Consider the following 24,798-nt stretch of genomic DNA (forward strand, 5'->3'; position numbering starts at 1 on the left):
TCCTAAGCAAAACTTCATTCAGTATTTTCAAATTAATAAAACATCCTCTTATTCCGGGCTCCAAGAATAAAAGCTTAAATAGAGTTCTTAAGTTTTGCTGTGAATCAGCTCTTAGTTAAATGATGGATCAGGGCCAAGATTGGAATCCTATTGGTTAGGATATATATGAAAGCAAAATAGCTCTATTCTTTGTGTTTTTCAGCACATTAAAGTCCCAGGTTAGAGTGCCTGTATTTTCAATACATTAAGTTGTCATAGACTTCTCAAATGCCTTGCCTAGTACAGCAATTGTAAGGGAAAGTCAGATTTGTTCAGCTTTCAAAGAAAGTCCAAAGGACCCTTGTCCATATATAAAACTGTATTCAAAGAGTTGTGGTTGCCTTTATGCTGTGTGAATAGATTGCTTTAGCTTTCCTTGAGTTGAATTTAAACGGACCCATTATTAATTTTTCCTTGCTGTATCATATTTAAGAACTTAAAGTCCAGTGCGGCTGGCAGAGTAATTTGATAACTTGCCACCTATCACAAACTGATATGTTGAATATTCTATTTTGTTTAGTTAAGCAGCAAAATGTGCTTTCCCTTGGTTATTTTCAGCTCAGCTAGCATTGTGGGTAATTGGTTGGATACAGATGCTGTGTGGCCTCTTTAGTTCCTTGCTCTGCTTTGATGACACCTAAGATGAAATGGTTACTGTTGGCTGAAATTCAAAGCTCTGCAGTTTGAGACTATACGGTGTGCATACCTGCTGTATATATCACAACCCACTGATTTCAGCCAAAGTTCTTCAATTTGTCTTCCGGTGCCACAAGACACAGATAGTGTAAGCTGCAATCCAAGCAAAAAGTACAAGGACACTGATATCATTGTTTCCAGTAATCAGACCTCAGTCCAACTGATGGAGTGTTACAGTGTTGAAGACCACACTGAACCAAAAAATAAGCCAGAATCAAATGTAAAATGGCTTAAGCACAGGCCTAGCATTTACCATATATTTTTATTTTTTATTTTTTTACTGCCTCGACCAACCTGTTCTTCAAGTTCGAGCACAGTTAATGTCATTAAATCACAATCACATTAGTTTCCATTAGAACTGGTTGATTAGGTTTTGTTTAATATGATTTTCTGCCTATTAAATGATCAATGTATTGTAATAGAGTTTTGCAAATACAAAGTAAACATATACATTGTTTCCTTAATTAAATCAAACCATTTTCTAACAGGGCTTACCGAAGATCACTGACATTTGCACAATAATTAGGAAGTTGACATTGTAAATGTATCAATGATCAGCTATGCATGCATACGTCCACATCAGCAATTGTAAAGCAACTTGCATTTGTTGTTAGAACTAGAGAATTACAATGTGGCTTCAGCGTATCATTCCCCTGTGTAACAACCCTGTTTCTCTGGTGCATTAAAAGTCACAAGAGTGGAACAAATCGCACAGTTTCCACAATCATTCCGAATTAATGAGTCTCTCCTGCAAAGAAATGCAAATTTCCAAATGCAAGATTGCTTCCTAAAACAGGACTGAGGGAGGGGTAGGAAAAAAAGAAACCGTTTCTTTCAGCCATTTTAGAAACAGGCTTAGCATGCCTTGCTCTGGCATTACCCAGTTACACAGAATGCTTCCCCTTCATAATGGAAGCCTTATTGGCTTTGGGTGTCAGAGCAGCCGGGTTAGTATGTGGAAAATCTGTACAATTTGCCATTCGTCCCAGGCTGCACTGCGATGAAGTTACACAACATCCTGTTTGTTGCACTTCCATATCATTGCTTTGTTATGTGGCACATCCAGTCTCACAAAATAAGAACACCAAACAAGGTCAAATAGTTTGTAGGCGAAAACAGTAAACCCGTGGAATGTAGGCGATTTTGACATTTGCTTCTTGCTAGTTGCACCTATCACAAACACTGTAGGAATCTTTGTATTAGCTCAACTGTAGTGAAACATCAGGCACACCATTTAGATGTATGGGAGAGTGGGTTTGAATGGCAACATTTAATGCAAGACATGGGCCCTTTATCTTAGTATAATTGGTGATAATGACTTATAGTATGTACTGAAATGGTTTTGGGACAATGTCAGAAACCTTGTCATCCACATTAGAACACTGCAGGTCCACACCACTAGACATACTTTGGATATTAAATTCCTTCATCTTCCTGCTGGCACACTGCTGCATGTTGTCAGCATCAATATTACGTCTACCTCCCCTTGGAACAAATCAAAATCCAGATGGAAGAAAGCAAGGAGAGAACCATGTAAAAAAAGCCCCAAGCAGTTAACTTTGATGCTGAACTTTTTTAGAGGCCAGCCAACGAGCGCTTCATGCTTCCATTTCGTATTTATTTTACGGAGAATACTGCTGTGTCAGTGTGTGTATGTGTCTTTGAGAGATGACTCTGTTGTGTGATCGGAGCCCGGCTTCCAGATCTCAACAAGGACTTGGCCCGAACCCCAGAGATGCATGATGGGTGAGACAGAGATGTTGAATGTAAACTGTCACAGGCCTCTGCTGGTGTCTTACCACATAATGCGCCACCAGTCGCGAAGAAACAAGCATAGCACTTATTACATGCAATGGACATTATTTTTCCTCATGCTCTGATTAACCTTGAGCTGCCGTCCGTTGTGGCAACACAGCAGGTTTCTGCACCTTTTGAATAATGATAAACACAACTTAGACAGAAAGCCGCCGACACAAGGCCCAGCGTGATTCTGTGTAGTTAGAAAGAACAAGCAAAAGGTTGTCAGTCTTACTGTTATGCTGTGACCCCTTTTTGGCTTGGTGAAACTAGCAGTGCCGGAAGCAGCAAATGATACAGGCAAGGGAGGCGACTGGAAAATGTGTCTCATCTCAACATGGCAGCCAACACATCAGCACACAGCACAGGTTGCATCACTCAGGCAGGATTTGTGGCCCTGCATGACACAGTGTAATCCAGCTGGTGCTGTTTTCCCTCACCTGTTCCCTCACCATTTTGAAAAAGACGAGTTTTTCTCATTGTCCCATAGCTCTCTCTCCTTTAGGCTTATTTGAGCAGTACATATATACAGTCTATGCGGTATTCTATTGTGCACACAATTGTACTGTGCTGGCTTACTGGATATGGGCTGAATGGGTTTGCATGGGCAGTACATATGAGAACGTGTTGAAGTGAATGATGCAGTCTTGCAGCGCATTTTCACGGATTTCGCAGTGTTTGGCTAGCTCTTGTGCTAGCGGATTATAGACGATTTACATAAGCAAGTCCTTCACCTTGGGACCTTTTTTAATCTTAATTAATTTCTGATAATTCCTCATTAACATTGCAGACATAAGGGCTCCATTGCTGAGCAACAACCAAGCTAGGCCACGTGTAGAGCAACGCTGAGCATTAACTCTACCCAAGAGACAAAAAAAAAGAGGGGGAGATTGACTAAATCTGAGAAACATGAAGAATGATAGAGGAAGATGATTTGATGTGTATGAAAGAAAGATACTGTGAAGAGAGAATTGAACATATCTCTGTATTATATATTTTCTTTTTCCATCTGATTTGACCTTCATAAAATGATTCGGAGACATCGGTTCAGCTTGCACACTCCTATGCAGATTCCTCCACTCCCAAAACAGGTCGTTGAGTAATGACTCTTGCCTCTGCATGACATTGTGGAATAGCGTTTTAAACAGCGTGAAAAGCAAGAGGGAGAAGGGAGAAAGAGACACGTGCTCGATTAATAATTCATGCTCTGCAGATGATCTGTGAATAGCAGTGGTAAACAGGCTTTTATGGCATTTAAATCAGCTACATTACAAGCCTGCATGAGAAAGAAAATGACCAATGACGCCATTGTTGGTGCAATTTCAATTTAACTTGTTGTGGTAGCGTCGTGCATGGGAAGCCGACTTTGTTATATTTGTTCAGAATGCCTTTCATATCTTTTGATAATGGGGGAAGTGTTGCACCATTAGGCACCAGAATCCTTTGCTGCTTCCACAATAACTCCCCTTTGAAGATTGATCATGCAGGAATAACACTGTGGCGTGACAGGCATCAATTTATTGGTAATTGTATTTTTTTTGCCCCTGAAGAAACCTGCATCGGAGAAGTAATATTGGGAAGAAATGGTTTTGCGCCGTGCAACACAGTACGCATTATGTAGATGTGGTGGGGTCTATGAAAAGGCAATCTGCAGCATTTCTTATCTCCCATACTGTATCAGTGGCGGTGTATTAGCTGGCTAGCTTGTTTTTTTGATCATGTGTGGTGACAGAATCAGACATATTTTAGCTTCCAATATGGCACTGAAGACTGTTTTGTATTTGTACCCCTCTGAACTCTTAAGTTATTTTTAATTTGTGGTTGAAGCCCCCACCCCACACTCCCCACCAACCACATTTCACCTCCCTCCCTCCCTCCCTTCCACCCTTTTCCCTCTTCTTCTCTCCGTAATAAGGAACATGGAATGCGTGAATTTTTTATAATGTTATATAAGAAGCCTTGGCACCCCAAGAGACCCATGTCCTGGTTTTGGTGTGTTCAAAACAAGCACAAGAGAGGAAGAGAGCAGAAGAAGTGTGTGTGTGTGTGTGTGTGTGTGTGTGTGTGTGTGTGTGTGTGTGTGTGTGTGTGTGTGTGTGTGTGTGTGTGTGTGTGTGTGTGTGTGTGTGTGTGTGTGTGTGTGTGTGTGTGTGTGTGTGTGTGTGTGTGTGTGTGTGTGTGTGTGTGTGTGTGTGTGTGTGTGTGTGTGTGTGCACGCCTGCATGTGCGCCTGCGTGAGTGCGTGCCTGCACGTGTGTCTGTGTGTGGGGGGGATAAAAGTTACCAGCGGTTTCAGAGAGATGGAGAGAACTGAAGAAGAAAAAGAAGAAGAGGATAGACACAGAGAGGATTGTAGAAGGGTAGAACGGAAGGAAGGGTGGAAAAATAAGAGCAGAAGGCGAGGAGAGAGGATTAAAGGAAAGCAGGAGAGGGAGAGAGAGAGAGAGAGTGCATGCGGTAGAGGAGCCTGTGGGGGGAGATCTTCCCATTAAGAGGCACATTGCGCTTGGCTCTCTGATCTCTTGAGTTGTGTTGTGATGCCAGACAAGAATACTCCAGGGCGACAACCGCTGCCACCAGAGAAACAGCTCCTCAGCGACTGATATACAAATACTGTATACAGCCATAGAGAGCAGAGGAGAGGAGGGAGGGACGCAAAGGGAGTCAAAAGAGGAGAAGGATTTGGAGGGGGAGTGAGGCGGTAACTAGTAGAAATCCATTCTATGAAAATACTATATCAACCTACAACCGATAACCTACCCAGTATTATTTGAACACTGTATGCAGGTTTAGTAGAGTAGTATGCAAAGGCTGAGTGTGATGTAGCGCTGATTGTATACACAGTCAGAGTGATGTGTAATAGTTCCTGCTGTAAATGTTTCAAGTAAGACCTGCATATTGTAGCACATATAGGTTGTATATTTAGACAAGGCATTCAGTTCATGAGGGATTTCCTCATACATACTGTATATAACCGCAACTCTATTTGGTCAGCTGTGTCCTCCTAAGTGCTTACATCGGTTTCCATTAGAAAATCCGAAATCCTTTTCAGGAAAAAAATGCTACTGGTGGTGTTGTCGTTGCCACCTGTCTTTCCAAAGCCCGATATAGCTTACTCCTCCGTGCAATAGACCTCCATTGTTGTCCAAAAAAAAACCCATTAAAAACGCATCAGTGAGCCGCCCTGTTCCACTGGGTGAGAAGTCCCCGCATTACGATGAACATGGGCACCGTGGTTTATTTTGAGTCTTGCTGCTGTAAATACTAACTGGAACGCCAAATTTAATCCGCAGACGAAAATAGTCCCTAACAAAGGCATAGTTTATTCTTATGAGTAATGTTTGTTTAAATCTAAAAGCAGTGCCCAGTTGGATTTAGAAGTTCCTGAGCCCTTTGCTGTTTTTATTTTTTGTTGATTTTGCTTTTAAAAAACCTGTACGTACAGCAGAAGTAATACAATCCATGTGCGATCCATGGAAGTATTACCTCATGTAGATCACACTGTTGTTGTAATTACACAGAATTCCTCATGGGGGTGGCAGAAGTTACACACTACAGCTTTAAATCATAAAATAAAATGTAAACGATGAGTCTTATCCATCTTGTATTCGATTGCTGCTGGTCTTCAAAATGGTACCCCTCTATCTGGCTATCTAACCATCCTTATTATTTTAATATGATATTTCAGATAGCATTCTGACTGCCTAGGCATAGATGTAGAAGCTACTCAGGGAATAGATGGGAAAATTATGTTCTCCCTTCTTAGAATATATCTGCCTTCTTGACAGAAAGATTAAGCATCTTTTTTTTTTCCCCCTACTTTTTTACGTTACACTACCCAGGGATCCGAGAATGAATTTGACAGAATTTGGCGCCCCTTCCTAAATTATTTAAAAAAACCAACAATAACTATAGAAGAGTAGCTACCAACCCCACATTAAAAGGTAACCCCACATTAAAAGGCTCAATTTCTGTGTTTTTCAATAGCAGCTATAAGAACCCTGTGGGAGCAGGACCTAGGTTCTGCCTTCACAGATCACATGTGGGATTCAGTCCTGGATCGGATACACTCTACCTCCATGTGCGCCCGACATGCTCTTGTGCAATTTAAAGTAGGTCATCGTATCCACATATCTAAAACCAAATTAGCTCGTATGTTCCCCGATGTAGACCCGACCTGTGATAGCTGTAAGAACGCACCGGCATCACTCTTTCACATGTACTGGTTGTGTCCCACCTTGACTGAGTTCTGGACATCAGTTTTTCAAACGATTTCTGAAGTACTTCAGCATCAAATTACATCAGAATAAGCCAAACCCTCTCACTGCAATTTTTGGCATTGCACCAAATTTCGGGCTTATCCAAAGTGAAGCTGAGAGTACTGGCCTTCACCTCACTACTTGCTCGCAGGACTATCCTTCTCAAGTGGAAAGATCCTGCTCCTCCTTCCCACTCACATTGGATTAGAGACATTATGTCATGTATGAATCTGGAAAAAATTCGTTGCACTACCCAGGGATCTGAGACTAAATTTCATAAAATATGGCGCCCCTTCCTAGACTATTTTAAGAAACCGACCACATTAATTGAAGAGTAGCTACTCCCCCCCCCCCCCCCTTTTTATTTGATTCAATTTTATTTCTTTGTGTTTTGTTTTTTTTTGTTTTTTGTTTTTTCATATTGATTGATTATTTTTGTTTCTTGTAGTGTATATTTCGTGTTGTTGGGTGTGAGGGTGGGATGTGGGTGGGGTATGTTCGGGAAAAAAAGGGGAAAAAATTTGTACTCGTTGTGCTACAATTTCTTTGTTACTAACATTTAATAAAAAAACCTTTGGAAAAAGATTAAGCATCTTTGACAGCTGGGCTCCATTACCCAATATTGGGTTTAGGGCAAACAATATTTAATGTGAACTACACAGTGTCAATGCATTAGCCACTGGAAATAATACTGTTCAAATTCATTACTTTATGATTATCATTCCACGTCAACATGTACAGGAAGTAATAAAGGCAGTATTTGATACCGTGGTGATAGCTTGGCCTTAGGGACCTGTTTATTTTATTATTTGACAGCTGATATTATCATGATCATTACATCTGTGCCGCCTGCATGAGTCTTACATGATTGCATGCTAATGAAGCCGGCTCTGTGTGCCTTGATATCTGTCCCCCTGCCAAAATCTTCCTTCGACGTGATTGCCTTTTGGTGCCAAGTTTTTATTTGTTTATTTTCATTAACAGAAACATTGGGTCTCTTTTCTTACCAGATAACCGGCAAATACGATAATGGACACGCCAGTTTAAAATGAAGACGAAAGCGCCAGTTAATTATCTCTTCGAAACATTCTGCGAATCGAGATTAATCCCTATAAAAAAAAAACAAGTCATTACCGCCTGCTCTGCTTGTCAATGTGTTGATCTTAAAAGCTGTTTACAAGGTTCACAGGATAAGAACCGAAATATAAATGTACTGCGGGACCTCATTACACTTATCATACCATAGTGGGGAAACTCATTTGCCAAGAAAATGGTATGTGGCTAAATTTAAATTCAATAAAACTGTCCTCTAACTCACTAAAAGTCCTCCCATAAGAGAAACTGGCTTTTTTTTTGACCTTATAAATGTGACACTTGGCCATTGGGTTACACAGTGCAAGATAATGGTGCTGCTACTGTATCGCAAGCTTTCCGATTGTAGTTCACAAGCAACAAATTAATCCTTTCAGGTTGGAGGTACACAAAGGTCAACCTTATCTTGTCAAATGTATTTTTTTTCCCTCTTAATCCATCATCTAAATGGAATGGAATGGTAATTGTGTTCCTTTAAGTTAAAATAACTCAAAACTGTACTTCCTCCATTGCTAAACTGTTCCTTTAATTTCACACATTCATTCAGTCTGATATCGTGCCATTTTTGATTGTTGGCTAAATGATGTATTCTTACCACAACATGTACATTTTGATTGGAAAATAAAAACAGATAAGTGCAAGGTTTAGAAGTATGGAACCAAAATCAATTCAATTTATCTATTATAAGTTGCACATTCATAGGAGAAGTAATGTGGCCAGCAGAAGTCAACGGGCATACATTCAAAATCAACATTCATTTTGGCAGACTTTTATTAAGTTTCCAGCATAATATTAACAGAAAAATAATAGTATACTATTTAATAATTATCATAAAAAAAAATATTCTGCTACTTTTAACAAATGGTTCTATACTATCTATCTTAGGCTCTATCATTCTCGATGGTTCACGGTTATTAGATAAAGTGGGCGGAGGAAAGACATTTAGAAAGGCCATGGACAGTCTCTAATCTGCATGTTTACTGCTTTCATTAGAAGATCATCAGAGTGTGGAATCGATTATGAAGTAGTTCCTCAGCAAGGAGCCATATACCCAGACTCTGCAGGGAACTTTGGTTGTTTATCGAAAGGAAAATGTTCGCCAGGATGCCTAAAGAGACTCTGGAAGTGTGTGTGTGTGTGTGTGTGTGTGTGTGTGTGTGTGTGTGTGTGTGTGTGTGTGTGTGTGTGTGTGTGTGTGTGTGTGTGTGTGTGTGTGTGTGTGTGTGTGTGTGTGTGTGTGTGTGTGTGTGTGTGTGTGTGTGTGTGTGTGTGTGTGTGTGTGTGTGTGTGTGTGTGTGTGTGTGTGTGTGTGTGTGTGTGTGTGTGTGTGTGTCTCATCTGTAGCGTAGTGTGTGTGTGCATTCAATCCCAGATCCTCTCTGAAAGCCCACATGCGGCGTGTAATCACCGTCTGTTGCCATTAGTGCTAACCCACAATGCTTTGCGACATATATGTGTGTATCATCTTAACCTTTTCGTTCAGATGAGTGGGCTCGACAAGAGGTAATGGGACAAGATGGCCTAAAATAGCACAATAATGATAGCGCTTGTTTTAATGGCAAGGGGGGGAGGGAGGCGATTGGTGGCTTAAGTAATCAATCGTTACAACCCCGAACAGCACCAGCGCTCTGTGCCTCGGTCCCTCCTTCCTGCCTGTCATCCCCACCCACACTGCTGGGAAGAGGAAGGCAGGCAGGCAGGAGGGAGGGAGGGAGCAGGAGAGAGGCAAGAAACTCTGTCTTGTTACATCATCACAACCTCTGGTATTATGTGCACCCTGATCAGAATGCATGTATTCAGCCCGCCCTCCCACTCACGGATCACTGAGAAAGAGGCGACTTGTTAGTTTATTAGCGTTCAGCCATCAGATTGAGCCCCGGACTCAGACAGACGCGGTTGTGAGAGAAATTGGCGGGGAGAAAGGGCCCCGGATGGATAGGCTGACTGGGGAAGAGGAGTGTAAGGGCGCACTCTGTAATCGTTTGGCCGGCCTGTTTAGTCATGGTCCTGGTAATCTCTGGTGACCTTGGCTGCTGCCTGGATATCCGCAGTGCCGCATTAATATGCACGCAGTTTCGGAGATGGGCTCTCAGTCTTTTCTTCGAGACCATTTTCGTCTGTCTCTGTACATCCCCCTGTACACACACTCGCACTCTGTCCTCCCCCTCTCTCTCTCTCTCTTGTGTCTTCTCTCCCCTCCACCCCCCTTTTTATACATTACTGGTAACCGTCTCTCTCATCCATTTAGCCCACCTCTTCCCATACTGTCTATAAAAGAATCACAGACTTCAGAATTTATGATGGCATCTCAATTGGGCCGGTGTCAGAATTTGGCAGGCTGAAAGGTTTTTAAGGTTATTTTTATGGCATTTCTACTTTATTAGATAACGTGCGGCTGAACAAGACGGCAGAGACAGAGAGAGATGGAAGGAGAAGAGGGATGACAAATGACAGCGGGGCCTTTGGTCCAATAACAAACTTTGATATTTGTTTTGTCTGTTTCACCTTATTGCCTATGCGTTGCAGTCTCATACACCATTTCAGGGATGTCCTTAATTTGCTTACTTCCTACAAAGAGAGGTCAGAGGTCAGGCTAAATTACAACATCAGCCCTGTGTCTTTTTCAAGGACACAAAAGCAGTAACGAAGACTGGAACTAAGAATCATTTGGATTCAAAACAGTCTTTTTCTTTAGTATTCCAAAGTACTGGTCCCCCTACTCTATTGAGAGTGGCTTTCACAGAAATGTGACAGTGGTTTGCATACTGCAACTTTCTGGTATAGCAGGGGAAAAGATGAAGACAGTCTCCCCCTTAAAATACTGACGCTGCATTTCATATTGTAATGTTTTTCTCTGCAGAGGGAAAAGGCAGATGACAACTCGGTTACCTCATTTCATTTGCGTTGACTTAAAACTCAAATAGGGGCGCCTTTAGGTCAGTTGGTAAGGCGTCCCCCCCCCCCCATGGGCCTCGGCCAGCAGCGGACCCGGGTTCGATTCCAGCCCGCGGTCGTTCTCTGCATGTCACTCCCCTCTCTGCCCCATTTCAACTATGTCTCTACACTATCAATAAAGCATAAAAATGCCAAAAAAAAATCTTAAAAAAATAAAAAAAAAATAAAATGTTCCTGATAATATGAATCAGTAAAATATAACGGTTGCATTTGTGAAAGTGTATTTATTTGTTTGTTTTCAGATGCAGAATAGATCAAATATCATGCTTTTTAATGTATCACGTTGTGAAATAATTAGTTTTTCAGTCAAATCTTCGAACGGGTACTAGCCTGCTGCTTTGTCACAGCCCGACAATGACTGACTTTTTTTCATCACGCCAGACCTCTTTAGCCTTTTTAACGGCAAGCAAAACCTAATTCAATTTCTTAATGACATCCACTTCATCTCAGCAGGGGAATTATGATTTTTTTCATAGCTCTCATACATCCTAAAGCCTCCATCATGTTTTTTGTCTAAAGTCCAACCAAGGGCTCTGCCTCCTTGATTTTCCTTGATAACTGGCACAGGGACAGCCATGTTAGGATGAATGAGACAGAAGCAGATTATAAAAGAAGGGGAAAAAAGACTCATATTGGCACAGATATCAAAAGGACTAAAATGTGTTGGAATTGCAATCCAGTTAGTCATACTTTACTATTGATGGCTTATCAGCAGAGCTGGTTTGGTGTGATTGACACACTGGAACACTGGTTTTAGCAATTGATCAATATCAGAGCCCTTGCTTTTTATCCAGCGCAGCTAATGCACAGATATACTCTAGTTGGAGTTGTGTTTTACTCTGACCTTCAGCCCTGTTCAGAGTCATTTGGTTAAGTAGACTGGGACATAAACAGGAAGTTCTTCAAATTCAACAAGCTACACTTCAAATGTTCTGTCTTTACAATGAGTACTTTATTAGGAACTAAAGGAAATTGCATTTAGCATTAGGACTGTAACGAAACACAACAATTTTTGACCCATTATTCGATACATAAAATGATTTTTTAATTTGAAAAGCATTTTAATTGAATAACATTTATAATATCATTTTACGTAATGTAACATTTAATAACAAATAACCGTCCTGAACCGATTTGAACACAAAGAACAATATAAGCAAACAGCTTCCTTCACCAAACCTGATTGGTTGATTTAAGACAACAGTCAAAAAACGAGAAAAAAATTTAAAATTGCGACTGCCTTCTCACACCGCGATACAGGATCGTGGCTCTGTGTTTTGCAATTTTGGTTTCGATTCCCATATTGTTACAGCCATATTTAGCATCAGCCTACAGCACAAGCCCAAACCTCAGTGATTTTTACCAGCATCCAATAAGGAAGTGAGCACAACTGTAGTAACCCTGAAGTGCCACTGGGGGTGGTACCAAGACTTAGCAATTTTTCTTTTACTCACTTGTTAGACAGGCCGTTTTCAAAGTCTTATTAAACCTATTTACAGCCTGGTCCACAAAACCATTTTAGTCTGTATGTTTAGGTCATATCTCCATGACAACACTGAGGGGGGTGAATTTCTTTGGACCACGCTAGTTTTTATTTTATCGGAGGTTAAAATGTATTGGCGCGATCTCTTGAGTGACAGCTCTCCGCCCGTTGTCCCTCACTTTGCCTCGGAGGTATACGTCAGCTATCTCCCTCCCCCCGACGTGAGGCGGAGTAAAAATCCCACAAAATGGCGACGCGCACAAACCAGGATTATTGGATGCCGTGTGAATAACTGAGGTCAGCCCGGATGCTACATCCATATTATTTACTATCTATGCAACAGCAGGGTCAGGGTACCCAAAGTGCACACAACCTTTTCCTGCAGCTATGAGCAAAAATGTATAGGATGTAAAAAAAAATATATAATAAAAATAGAAATAGGAAAAACAATCCTTTTCAACCACATCCTGTTGTTAATTTGTTAACAAAGGCCTCACTTCTCTGCATACCCACATTCAGCAGCTGCAGTGGCAGCACTTACAAAATGAGAGAGCGAGACTGAACAGCCGAAGAACAATTGCATTGATTGAGTGTATACTCCACCGGCTCTGCAGAACGTTTGTTTGTATTGGTTTACTCCATTGTTACCTCACTCGAACCTGCAATTCAACTAACAATCCCCCAACAGTCCCTCACTGGAGGGTTGTTGATTATTTTTTGTCGTACACACATATGTTACGTATAATACCCATATGCATGTTTAAACACAAGCATTCATTGATGAGTCAGGGAGTGGAAACTGGGTGACTTTTCTCTTCCCTGAAATAGAATCACCTTTTCTTTAACCTTTTTATTACTGTTCTACTTTCACAAGCTTCCCGGTCTCCCCTTAGATGGCCATCCATCTAAAGCAGTGAACCCCGGTTTAATTAATTATGTGTATGCAAATGTGTGCTCATAGTGCCAGGATCTCCATTTTAATTTTCTCTGCTTTTTTCCCCCCTTCTATGCCTCATCCTTCCTTTTTTTTTTCTTCTTCGTCTGTGGCAGCTCCAGGTGGATTTATTGTAAATTCAATTTGCGTTAGGTTTATAATTTGCTGACACTGTGCAGGAATAATTATTTTTTGTTTAACTGTTACGCATCTCAGCATCAACAACTGCCCACCCCCTACCCCTCACTACCCATGCCTTAATGCGGGTGCATTCTGGATGGAGAAGGGCCCAGCACCTGCTAATGGAATTCTTGCTGAGCTTCTAATTGGAGCAGAATAGGATGGCTTATTTCGAATCAGGAAAATGAACTGCTTGTTATCAGTCGGTTGGCTGAGGGATAAGGGAATTGCAGTTTGTGTGTCGAGGGAGTTGTTTTATGTGTGTGTGTTGAGTGGAATTTGTAACTGTGTTTGTGTGTGTGTGTGGCTTAAAGTATGACTGCATAGTTATATAACTAAAATGTAGCTCAAAATGACCATCTTGTATTTAATTAGTTTCATGGTTGAAAGTGTTTCTGACCTATATACAAGTACTCCCTGTGTGCAGTCTTTTAATATGATTAATTTAGTCTTCTTATTCTGTTTTTTTGCATTCTCTTGTACTTGTTTCGGATTGGTTACTCTAAGACCTTTTTTGAGAGTTTTTTTTGAACAGTTTAATTTCAGACCAACTTAATATTTGATTCTTGGAAGGCTGGCAGCTTGACTGGTACAATTAATGACACACTTGCCTTTCTAGATTTACAGTATGAATAAGTTAATGTGTGATTGGAGATCTTCCACAGTCGGCACTATAATTGGACGTGTAATGGCTTGAGTTTCTCCTCCTAAAGTCTTGTTTAAGACTATTCTTCAGTCTGAAGAAAATATTGGAAACGACTGCGCATGTCTTTGTCCACTGTAGCTATTTAAGCTGCGATATCCTTGAGGTGGACATTATGCCCCTCACCCTCTCAGGGTGTGAGTTGGTGTTGTACCAAACCTTAAAAAAAAAATCAATAAAGGCAATGGACATGTTGGCAAAGGCTAAACAAAATAATACTATTACCAGAATTTTAAAGGAAACATCGTTAGCATTTTCTGGAAACATCTCAGCCAGCTTTCCTCACTTCCCCATGTCACTGGCGGAACACTGTCACAGACAATGAGCGCAGTGCATCATATTATAGTTTGTAATTGAATTGTAGCTGGAGGTAGGTTGGTAATCAGTGTACAGCAGGTAGTTTTCGTTCCAGTGTTTGACAGTAATGTCCTCTAATGGGAAGCTCTGGCGCTTCTCTTGTTCCAGGCCACTAGGTTTTCCTGGATCCCTGGCTGAGTCAGAGTGTGACTGTAGTGTGTGTGTGTGTGTGTGTGTGTGTGTGTGTGTGTGTGTGTGTGTGTGTGTGTGTGTGTGTGTGTGTGTGTGTGTGTGTGTGTGTGTGTGTCAGTGTGTGTGTGTGTGTGTCAGTGTGTGTGTGTGTGTGTCCGTTGTTTGTTCACTTAGTATGTCGGTATGTGGGGATGTTGGTGTTTTGTACTTGTCTGCAAATATGCAGGTTGTGTGCGCCTGGCAGATATGGTTAATTTGTGTGTGCAGCTCCCCCGCCCTCCCCTTTGCATTCCTTTCAATATTCCTGAAATCCTTTTTTAAAATGACTTGACCTTGAAGACAAATCTATGAAGAAATTGAGTCACCGTGCACTCTTGTTGAATTATTGGATATTGCCAGCGGCGAAATGATTTACAGTGCGGATGCCCTCACTTGTGTGACTTCCGGGGACCTTACTGTCCTTGTGATCCGCAGCTTTGATTCATTTCCTTATCATCATTTTCTTCCATTCTCTTTGAAGAAGAGAGAGAGACACACACACACACACACACTCTTCTGTACAGGAATTGAGTAGCTTGGAGATAGAGAAAGGGAGAGAGAGAGAGAGAATGAAAGAAGTACTAAAGAAAAAAACAGAAAGGGGTGATGCTCTGGTAGTTAACAGTGTGGGAAAAAATGAGAGACAAAAAAAACAAGGTCAGAGTTGACGTATATGAGAGCTGACACGGGCGCCCGTCAGGACAGTGCCCGCTGCTTGCTTTGTTACATATTCTCGCCGTCTTATCATTTCACAGACGGCTAGGCGCAGGCAGGGGCTGATGTGACAGAGCTTCTCTATCCATCTGGGCACGCTCTATTTTCACCAACGCTCATTTCGCTGGGGCACCGGAGCACAACGGCCAAATGGTGTGTCGGTGTCTGTAGTGGACCGGCGAGGGTGTGTGAGTCACCGGCTTAACGCACCCACACCGTCATGATACAGCACGGAATAACAGGCTGACGGGGCTGCCAGCGGAGGCAGCGTGACCCGTTCTGTGTGTGTGTGTGTGTGTGTGTGTGTGTGTGTGTGTGTGTGTGTGTGTGTGTGTGTGTGTGTGTGTGTGTGTGTGTGTGTGTGTGTGTGTGTGTGTGTGTGTGTGTGTGTGTGTGTGTGTGTGTGTGTGTGTGTGTGTGTTGTATTTTCAACGTGTGTAGGCGGGTGAGAGTGTTTGGAAAAAAATGTGTCTTATCCACACTCTGGTCCTATGTGTGCAGTCATGTCTGCAATGCAGCACTCTGGGTATTTTTTTTTTTTTTCAGGCGTCAGTATTGTGTTTTGTGTCCCGACGCTGCTGAAGGCTGTTTCTTAGACGAGAGGATTACTGGCACCACGGGGGAACAGAGGGATGATTTTCCGATTATATAGTGATCTCTCTGGAGGACACCCCAGCTATAATAGGATCACTTTTGCATCTGCTATGTTGTCAAACGTTACCCCCTCACATAGGCAAGAAACCGGGAGTAAACATATGGATACAAGTCATTTCTCATACTTTTATCGCCCATAAAATTCTAAATTCTGTTTGGGGACATAATCACCCCTTTTAAATTCAGAGTAGAAGCCATCAACGAGTTTCACGCTGAGGTTATTTCGATGAAATGATAAGGCATTTTGTCAGATCCACATTGACTGTTGGATGACAAAATGTAATATGATTGCTATTTTCTATTGAGCATGACTGGGAAAACAGGCTTAATCACCTCTGTAGAGTCAAACAGACTGATTTACAATCTGAACAACAACAAAAAACACTTAAATGAAAAAAGTATATGTAAAAAAAGCGTTCAAGCGTTTAAAAGGCAGATCAGAAAATCTTTATGATACACTGGAATAGATTGTTCGTCAGATCAATTCAGCATGTGGATGATGTCTATCTGTTGTTGGTGCATGGCTGTAGACGTCTGCTGAATTCATATAGTGTGAAAGTAAGGAACAATTTCTACTCTACCTGAACAATTTCTGCCAAGAAAGTCTTACCTTCCTGTGTGTGTGTGTGTGTGTGTGTGTGTGTGTGTGTGTGTGTGTGTGTGTGTGTGTGTGTGTGTGTGTGTGTGTGTGTGTGTGTGTGTGTGTGTGTGTGTGTGTGTGTGTGTGTGTGTGTGTGTGTGTGTGTCCTGCGCTTCCTTCCCTATTCTCTTCCCTGCACGGGTCCATCCTGGCAGCCTTGTCCTCCTTTCCCATCAGCCACCTCTCCGTGCTCCCCGGCCCCGTCAGCATTTAACCTGTGATTGGAGACAGCAGGCGCCTCTCTCTCTGGAAGCCTAGTCCAATCAGGGCCGCCCAATCTGATCCGGGGGGGGGAGAGAGATTGTGGGCTATGTTTATTTTGCGAATGGAAAGGAAACATTTTTTTATTTATTTTTTCGATCACATATTAGTATTTGCATATAAATGACAGGCTGGTGGCTGTCAAGGCAGAGAGGGGTTTGGGGCGAGAGAGAGAGAGACAGAGAGACAAATGAAGATGAAGTGTCATGAGAGTAAAGTGCAGGCAGACGGGGCGAGATAGAGCTGTTTTATCTGCTTGGGGAACGGGTAGGAAGATGGGAGGTAAATGTCACCGCTATCATGAAATAAGCCGGGCAGCTGGAGTCAGCCTGCAAAAATATCAATCTTCCACACGAAATCATTCACTTTTTTGTTATTCTAACAACAAGACAAAATGATGCTAATCCGAGATTATTTCCTTTGATTTGAAAAATAGTTTAATATTGTGAGCACTATACTTATTCACTCGTTTAAGGGTGAAATGAGAAGTCACATCCATATCAGTGGGTTAAAATGGAAACTATTGCTTATTTCAACTTTCATGTGGCCCAGGTCATTGATCCAATAGGCTATGATAACATTGTACTGGCCAGCGGTAATTGCTGAGTACTTGAAAGGCAGGAGCATCGCTACAAATTAGCCCATTGGGGCGAAAGTTATGATTTTAGGTTTAGTTGTGTGCTGGGGCCATTTTGTGCTGAGCAGTTTTTCCCTTCTCTGCTGCTCCTCAAACCACAGTGTTTGGGTTATAGTTTACGTTAGTTAATGAGTCAGCTTTAGGGGAGTTTCTAGGCACACTTCATCACTTTCGACAGAGTGAGGCTAGCGGTTTGTCCCTTTCTCCTGCTTTTATGCTATAGGCTAAACGTGTGCTTACGCCCGCTTAGTAGATAACGTGCAAACATCTTCTTTTCCTACTCCCAAAATGTTGAGCTATTCTTTGAACATTCTCCCTCCTCTGCATTGCCTCTGTGTGTTTATTGGCCACTGCTCACACCCAGGTTGTTGTAGATTCTCCTTTATGTTGGTCACCATATGGCCCATAACTTTTTTGTAATTTTAGCATTTGCAGTTCCTTATTGTTGCAGTGCCGTTTTACTACAGCCTTACATTACAGCCCTTAATTTCCCACATTGTTGGACATTGATTATTTTCTGTTTTTAATGCAAGGGCTCAGGCTTTCTTATTGATTGTTAAAGAAGCCTATGGTTTATTGTGTGTGTGTGTGTGTGTGTGTGTGTGTGTGTGTGTGTGTGTGTGTGTGTGTGTGTGTGTGTGTGTGTGTGTGTGTGTGTGTGTGTGTGTGTGTGTGTGTGTGTGTGTGTGTGTGTGTGTGTGTGTGTGTGTGTGTGTGTGTGTGTAATTTAGATCCACTCTGCTGTGACAGCGTTCTCCTAAGGTGGAAAATGACAGGTCAAGAGTAGGCGACATGTTGTTCAAGCTAAGACACTACGCTCCATGAAGAAAAGGTTGATGTTGCATCACAGTGTCTGTCTGTGTGTGTGTGTGTACGAATGCATGTTTGTTCCTCCTATCAGCCTAGGCTTAATCAATGCACACCTTTCTGATTGAATTACACTGAAGCTTTTATGGAGGAAAATGGTAGTGAACCATCTCTTTGAGTGCTTATGAGAGAACAGACACTTTGTTGGAGTCTCGGTGGTGACCTGACTCAATCTGCATACTATTACCCCTCAGCAGACCTGTAACCCAATTTATGAGCTGATCACCTACTCTCCAGAAGGGGCACAGGCTCCTTCTCTAGCGACAGTAAAATGTAACTGGAACACGGTGACATAACATTTGTTTAGCTTTATTGGGCTGCCCTTTTAACCAGGCATGTATCATACTTGCATACTTGTTTACTAGCATCTTGGCCGCATCTGTGTCACGTCCTTTCATCAGGCAGTCGCACAGAAGATTATTTTTATTTGTATAATTCAAATATACCTTGGCCTCTATATGCAAAATAAGGAAGCTCCACTATCATAAGCAAGCAAGGTTCTATAAAGCTATACATTTTAATGCATTTTAAAATTCATTAAAACAACTTCAGAAGATGGGTGGGAAATGCCTTGGCGCTTATGTCCAGTGTTATCCTTTAACGATTGAGGGTTAAGAAGTTGTGTTTTAGTGAGAGGAAATGCTTAAATAATGGTATGTATATTTATAGTTTGGAAGTATTATTAGCTGTAAGACTGAAATGACCTTTGTTAAAGTCTTCTTTGACTTGACCTTGATTTGAATGCATACCGGTCTATATGTGGAGTACAGCCTTGGGTTATGAGGTTTACAAAGATTTAACATAATTGCATCTATGCATCCAATTACCTTTGGCATCACAACCATCTTCCCTTCTTTATTCTTCATATAAATCCCATTCTTGGTTTTTTTCCGGTTTCCGAGCATAAAACACGAGGATAAGAAAGGCTGCCAGTCTTCTACTAAATGAGACAAACATGACAAACATAAAAACAAGGCAGGCCTGACAAATGGCCTTGTCTTTGTTTAATGGAGTGGTTAAATCTGGGATATGGCTAGAAGACCCCATTTCAGTGTAGTGCCAGTGTGAATGTGGATCTATTAAATCCTGATTTCCATGCGGGGTGACATGCAAGCAATTTGTTCCGTGGTCATTTGGGCAAAACATGACAGCTGACAGTTATCAGTTACTGTTTTTTAACAGCTGACAAACAGAATTGTTGAAGCTCGGACAGACTCGGGCAATGGCGTGTGAGGAATTACCCACACTGATGGGTCATCTGTAGCGCAGCCGCAAAACACTGCTAATGCGTGAATGTCCCAGTCTAGCTGAAGAGCTGCCGCAGTTGTTATTATCACTCAGCAGATTGGCCAATTCCCTTACCAATTGTGATCCAGCAAAATGGAAATCTGGCGAGCAGGGAAATGCTAATGGAGTTCAATTAAGCCTTGTACCATGTTTGTTCCCTGCCAACAGATTATGCAGAATCAACACCCTCCCTTACCGAAATGAACGATAACCCCACTGTCAAAAGGCAGACATGGGCAGTTGTGGAAGATAACAGATATGTGTGCTGGCAGGCTCCTCGTGGGAGTATTAGAGATAAATATAGAAAGCCCCTGAAATATTTTGGCTTGAGTTCACCCTTAAAGCCTCTAGAATAGTCTAAAATAGTCAAAAATCAATATAGGATGTCAGAGTGGGTGTCTCAATAAGCTTTTACAAAAAATTTGATTGAAAATAAATATTATAATACTTAATTAGAAATATTTTGGCTTTTTATTTTTAAACGTTATTCTATGACCATGCACTTTATTACATAATCTAATGCTGTTCCAAGTTTAAAGTGGTTATTGTAAGTATTGTTTCCCCTTCAAACTCAAACGGGGCTAGTCAGTTAATATCAAGTGTCTGATTGCACCATCACTAGTCAAGCTGGTGAATCACAAAGTTGTTTTCTGCGGCGCCTGGCGAGCTGCATTTATTTTTAGTCCCTGCATTGGTACGGCAGTCTTAAGAGTCTTCCATGTGTGTGTTCTGTTTGCAAGAGAGTGGAGCCATTACTTCATTCGCACTATTGCCAAACTGATCTCTCTTTGAGCCACTGCCTGCTTTTCTGTCCTCTGGCAGTTTTTATAAGTTGTGTGAGTAAAACACTTTCGAGTCTCAATTAGGGCATATGATTGGAAGTGAAACCATCTTGTAGCTTATATGATTGTCTTACCTTAAGCCCAAGAGTTATTATCACCCACAAACTAATTAGCAAGTTCTTGATAAGCGCGAGTAGACCCTGTGTTGCCATAGAAACAGTTAAGACTTAATCGCAAATGAAAGTGGCGCTGTGGTGTTGCATAGCTTGCTAGGACTTCACCGGCATTTGTATCTTTTACAAGACACAACCAATGTTTGCTTATTCTGCAACAATGTGTCACCTGGAAGTGTCTCAATGTGACATTATGTGGTCCACAACTTCACTGTTCAAGTGATTTAGAGGACAATTTTCCTTTTTCTTCTTCTTTTCTACCATTCCTAAATCACCAGCCATTGTTGTTGAGGAAGCTCGCAGCATGATCCTCACAGTGCCACACAAGACAACACAAATAACATAAATCTGCACGGTTACATCTATTCCCCCACCCTCCCCTCCCCCCCGACATAAAAGACTCCTTCCCGTTATGCCTTATGACTGCCGCATGCGCCGCACCTAGCTGATTGGTGGCTAGTTGCTTTGTTGGTAAATAAAACATTTATAGAGGCTCAATTAGAGAAGCCTGTTGAGTCTGCAGCAGCTGTGCTTGCCAGCTGTTTTTAAAAGGCGGAGTGAAGCAGTGAGGAGAAGCAAGGGGGAAAAATGGATGAGGACGGAAAAGAGCAAGCAGAAACACATTTTGCATTTATATATACTGTACATACAGTCTGGATCAACTTCTGTTTTCAAATTTAAAAAAAAATTGTTTGTTTGTGACTTAAAAGAAGAAAACATTACATTTTGATAAAGAGGAAATAATAATCAATGGACCAGCAGTGGTGTGAAAGGAACATAAAAGAGCAATATGCACTGAGGAATCATTTTCAGGATATATTGAAACACAAGTATACAGCTATAATCACAAGGCTGTTGTTATGGAGCACTATAACTATAGAGTTGGTATTCTATTGGAAACCTTATTATTAAAGCTGTAATTCCTACTGAAAACCAAACAAGGGAAAAGAATAGAATCGATCAGAACTAAACCTGCTCAGCAGCAACGTTAGCTGTGCAGAATATGTTTCCATAATGATTTAATTGTGCCAGGCTTGCGGAAGGCCTGAGTTTGCTAATCTTGCCTCATGATGAAGGCCACAGGCTTAACTAAAAGTTATTTTCTTCCCATCTCTGGTTGTACCCCATTATTAAAACTAAATGTTTCTGGCTTGATATTAACATATTTGCCTGTATGAACTGTAATCGTGTTTTTTTTTTACTTGCAAGGTGTCCTTGGATGTAATGAAAGGTGCCCATAAATATAATTAATTATTATTATTATTATTTTTTTATTATTATTATTATTATTATTATTATTATTATTATTATTATTATTATTATTATTATTATTATTATTATTATTATTATGGTACCTATGTTTTAACACAACTCACTGTGTGTGAAAATCAGCATTTCAAAAGTTGCTTTTATCGGTGTTTGTTTCACTGGTGTGCGAGAACTTGGTGAGGATTCATGGTAAGGTGTCATTGTAATATTATATTTTTTCTTATGGATTTCGTATCCACCCAAAGATGAAAAAAGTAGGCCTACTTGAATATAAATGTTCCCTTTGCCTGCTGGGTATGAATAATGCAGTTATAATGCAATCTTTGTCAATTCTTTGATTGATAGTTGGTGGGCTTTATTAGATGTTTGAACAGGGAGACCCCTATCTCACCATGTACAGCGGCACCATCTAGAAATAGCAACTTATTTCCATTTATATCACTGAAAAGAGTATTTGAAATCTGATGAAAGGCTGCTAGCCTTAGGAAATGATTTCAGACTTACAGCAGCTTGTTATTTTTACTCAGGTGAAATGCAAATGAGTTTCATTAACATGTAATGTATATTGAGGGTAGCTTATACACAGTGTGCCAGTGGGAATCAAATATGAATAATTTGTGTAGGCGAAGGCAGGGGCAGAAAGGGAACAATGATTGAATGCAACAATTGATATGTTGGGAGTTCAGTTAAACACTCCAACGGATATTGTGGCAATGAAAGACTTCGCCAACACATTTACACATTTACTCAGCGGACCTGCTTGTGCTTGCTTGCCGTCTATGACATTTGCTGTGACTTAGTTTAGACACAATTAGGAAGCTCTATGTTAGAAGTGTATTTATGTGAAACACATTTGTAATGGGGGGAAAGAGTATCTTGATTGAGTGTGATACGAGGAGTGCTGGCAAAGCATATGAACACACAGACTGATGTCACCACTGAAATTGCTCTCGTCCTGGTTGCCACACAGCAATGTCATTAACACTAATCTTCTCTACAAAGTTTTTTTTTTTTTTTTTTTTTTTAATAATAAATCCTTCCGAATTCTGCTTTTCTGTCTTTCAGTGGAGGGCTGTACGGATTGGTCAGTGGACTACCTGAAATATAAGGTGCTTCTTGGGGAACCCGTACGGATTAAGTGCGCTCTATTCTATGGATATATCCGGGCCAACTACACCCATGCGCAGAGTGCAGGACTTAGCCTCATGTGGTACAAAAGTGCAGGACACGGGGACTTTGAGGAACCCATCAGTTTTGACGGCACAAGGATGAGCAAGGAGGAGGATGCCATATGGTTTCGCCCAGCAGAGTTGGACGATGTGGGGTACTATTCCTGCGTATTAAGGTAAGTACAATAGTTTTTGAATTACCTGGAGACATACTGTATACTCTATATACTCATACTGTAGTCCCTGTCCACAGAGCATTGTCTAACAGTATGAGGCCTCTTTCATTATAAATGATTTCTTTATTCTCCTATGGGGGAGAGTATTTAAGTCCAACTGGTGAATCCATAACTCTTTGGCCTTCACGAGTCCTTCTGTCTGAAACGTGAATGGGTGAGAAGTGAGATGAAAGAGAATGGACAGTAATTCAGCACAGGAAGATTGACCAAAGGAAGATGGCCCAGCGAAGATAAAGGGGGAGAAAAAACGCTGAGGATTGATTCTATCTCCCTTTTCCGCTCGCATGATGGTGGTGGAAGACGATTGTTTGATTTCTGATTTTCTATAATGTAGTCAGATTTGAGGTTTCTAGCTCGTATTGGGCCGAGGTTTTCATTAGCAGTTTTGAAAAGCCGCTGTCTCCTTTTTCCTGTGAACTTTGAAAGACATCTCCCTCAAAGATATGAGTGAAAAGGTTTTTTAGAGAGCTGTCCATATCGCAACTTAAACATAAACGATTCAGGACATTTCTTACACTGACAAAAAAAACTGTTGAATAATGTCCTCTTGAGCCATTGCATTCAGAATGGATTTTCTTGTCTTTCAAAGGCTCAATACTTAAAGGTCTTGGGCATTGCTATTCATCAGCATTAACACTCTTTCCCCCTTTACGGTGGCGGCCGCCCGGAATGGGAAACGGGCAGCGCCAGTCCAACAATTCGCATGACTCTATTCAGGGCACATTGGCAGCATTTTCTGAAGCTATACAATCAGTCAGCTCAGAGTTTATTGTGTAATCACGCAGAAAGCGGAGCCATGAGATTTGATTTGGACAAGTTGTTGCTTTGTCGCCAGTCTCCACCATTCAGAACCAAATTAAGGGGCAACACTTATTTGCCCATCACGGAGAGAAATGACAATAGTGCTGAATACAGAGCACTTTTCCACCGCACAACATTTCTCTGCTGGCATTTCTTGGACAATTGTAGCCCACAGTTGCTTTTCTGCAGGTTTTAACTTTGTTTTTTTTTGCATTGTAAAAACAGGACAAGGATTGTTGAATATTTGAGACTAAAATAGAATGTCTGACCTTTTTATTTACAATGGCAGCATTGATGCTACAATCTGCTCCATTGATTTTCAGAGAGAGCGTGTTGCTATGTGAATATTCCCTAAATGTGATATGTATATAGACGAATGATGGGGTTTTATTGTAAAGCCACCGTGTTCATATAAAATATACTTTGGATTTCCATAATGTGAAATCCACCTGCTGTATTATATGGTCAAACAAGATGACAAAATGGTGATGGGAAAAGCAAAAAAAAACAGTTGAGTTGAAGAAATAGGCTTCATAATGTGCCGAGTTGCACATGCTTTATTATATAGTAATAACTTATTAACCTTGCAGGTAAAGGGCATTTCCTCTTGATTGGCTCATTAGCCAGCTCTATGCAGCGACG

The 24,798-nt window shown here is 41.2% G+C and overlaps 1 protein-coding gene across 1 annotated transcript in view; it reads left to right on the forward strand.

Moving 5' to 3' along the window:
- LOC307270018 (interleukin-1 receptor accessory protein-like 1) overlaps nucleotides 1-24,798 on the forward strand; it is a gene marked incomplete at both ends in the record, with an annotated part of 209,324 nt that overhangs the window by 34,613 nt on the left and 149,913 nt on the right. The window contains one exon of the mRNA XM_080053146.1: nucleotides 23,016-23,295. Within this exon, the coding sequence (XP_079909272.1) occupies nucleotides 23,016-23,295 (280 nt within the window). The remainder of the gene's footprint in view (nucleotides 1-23,015; nucleotides 23,296-24,798) is intronic.

Source organism: Ammodytes marinus (assembly GCF_949987685.1).
Source record: "Ammodytes marinus genome assembly, chromosome: 24".
Classification (NCBI taxonomy): domain Eukaryota; kingdom Metazoa; phylum Chordata; class Actinopteri; order Uranoscopiformes; family Ammodytidae; genus Ammodytes; species Ammodytes marinus.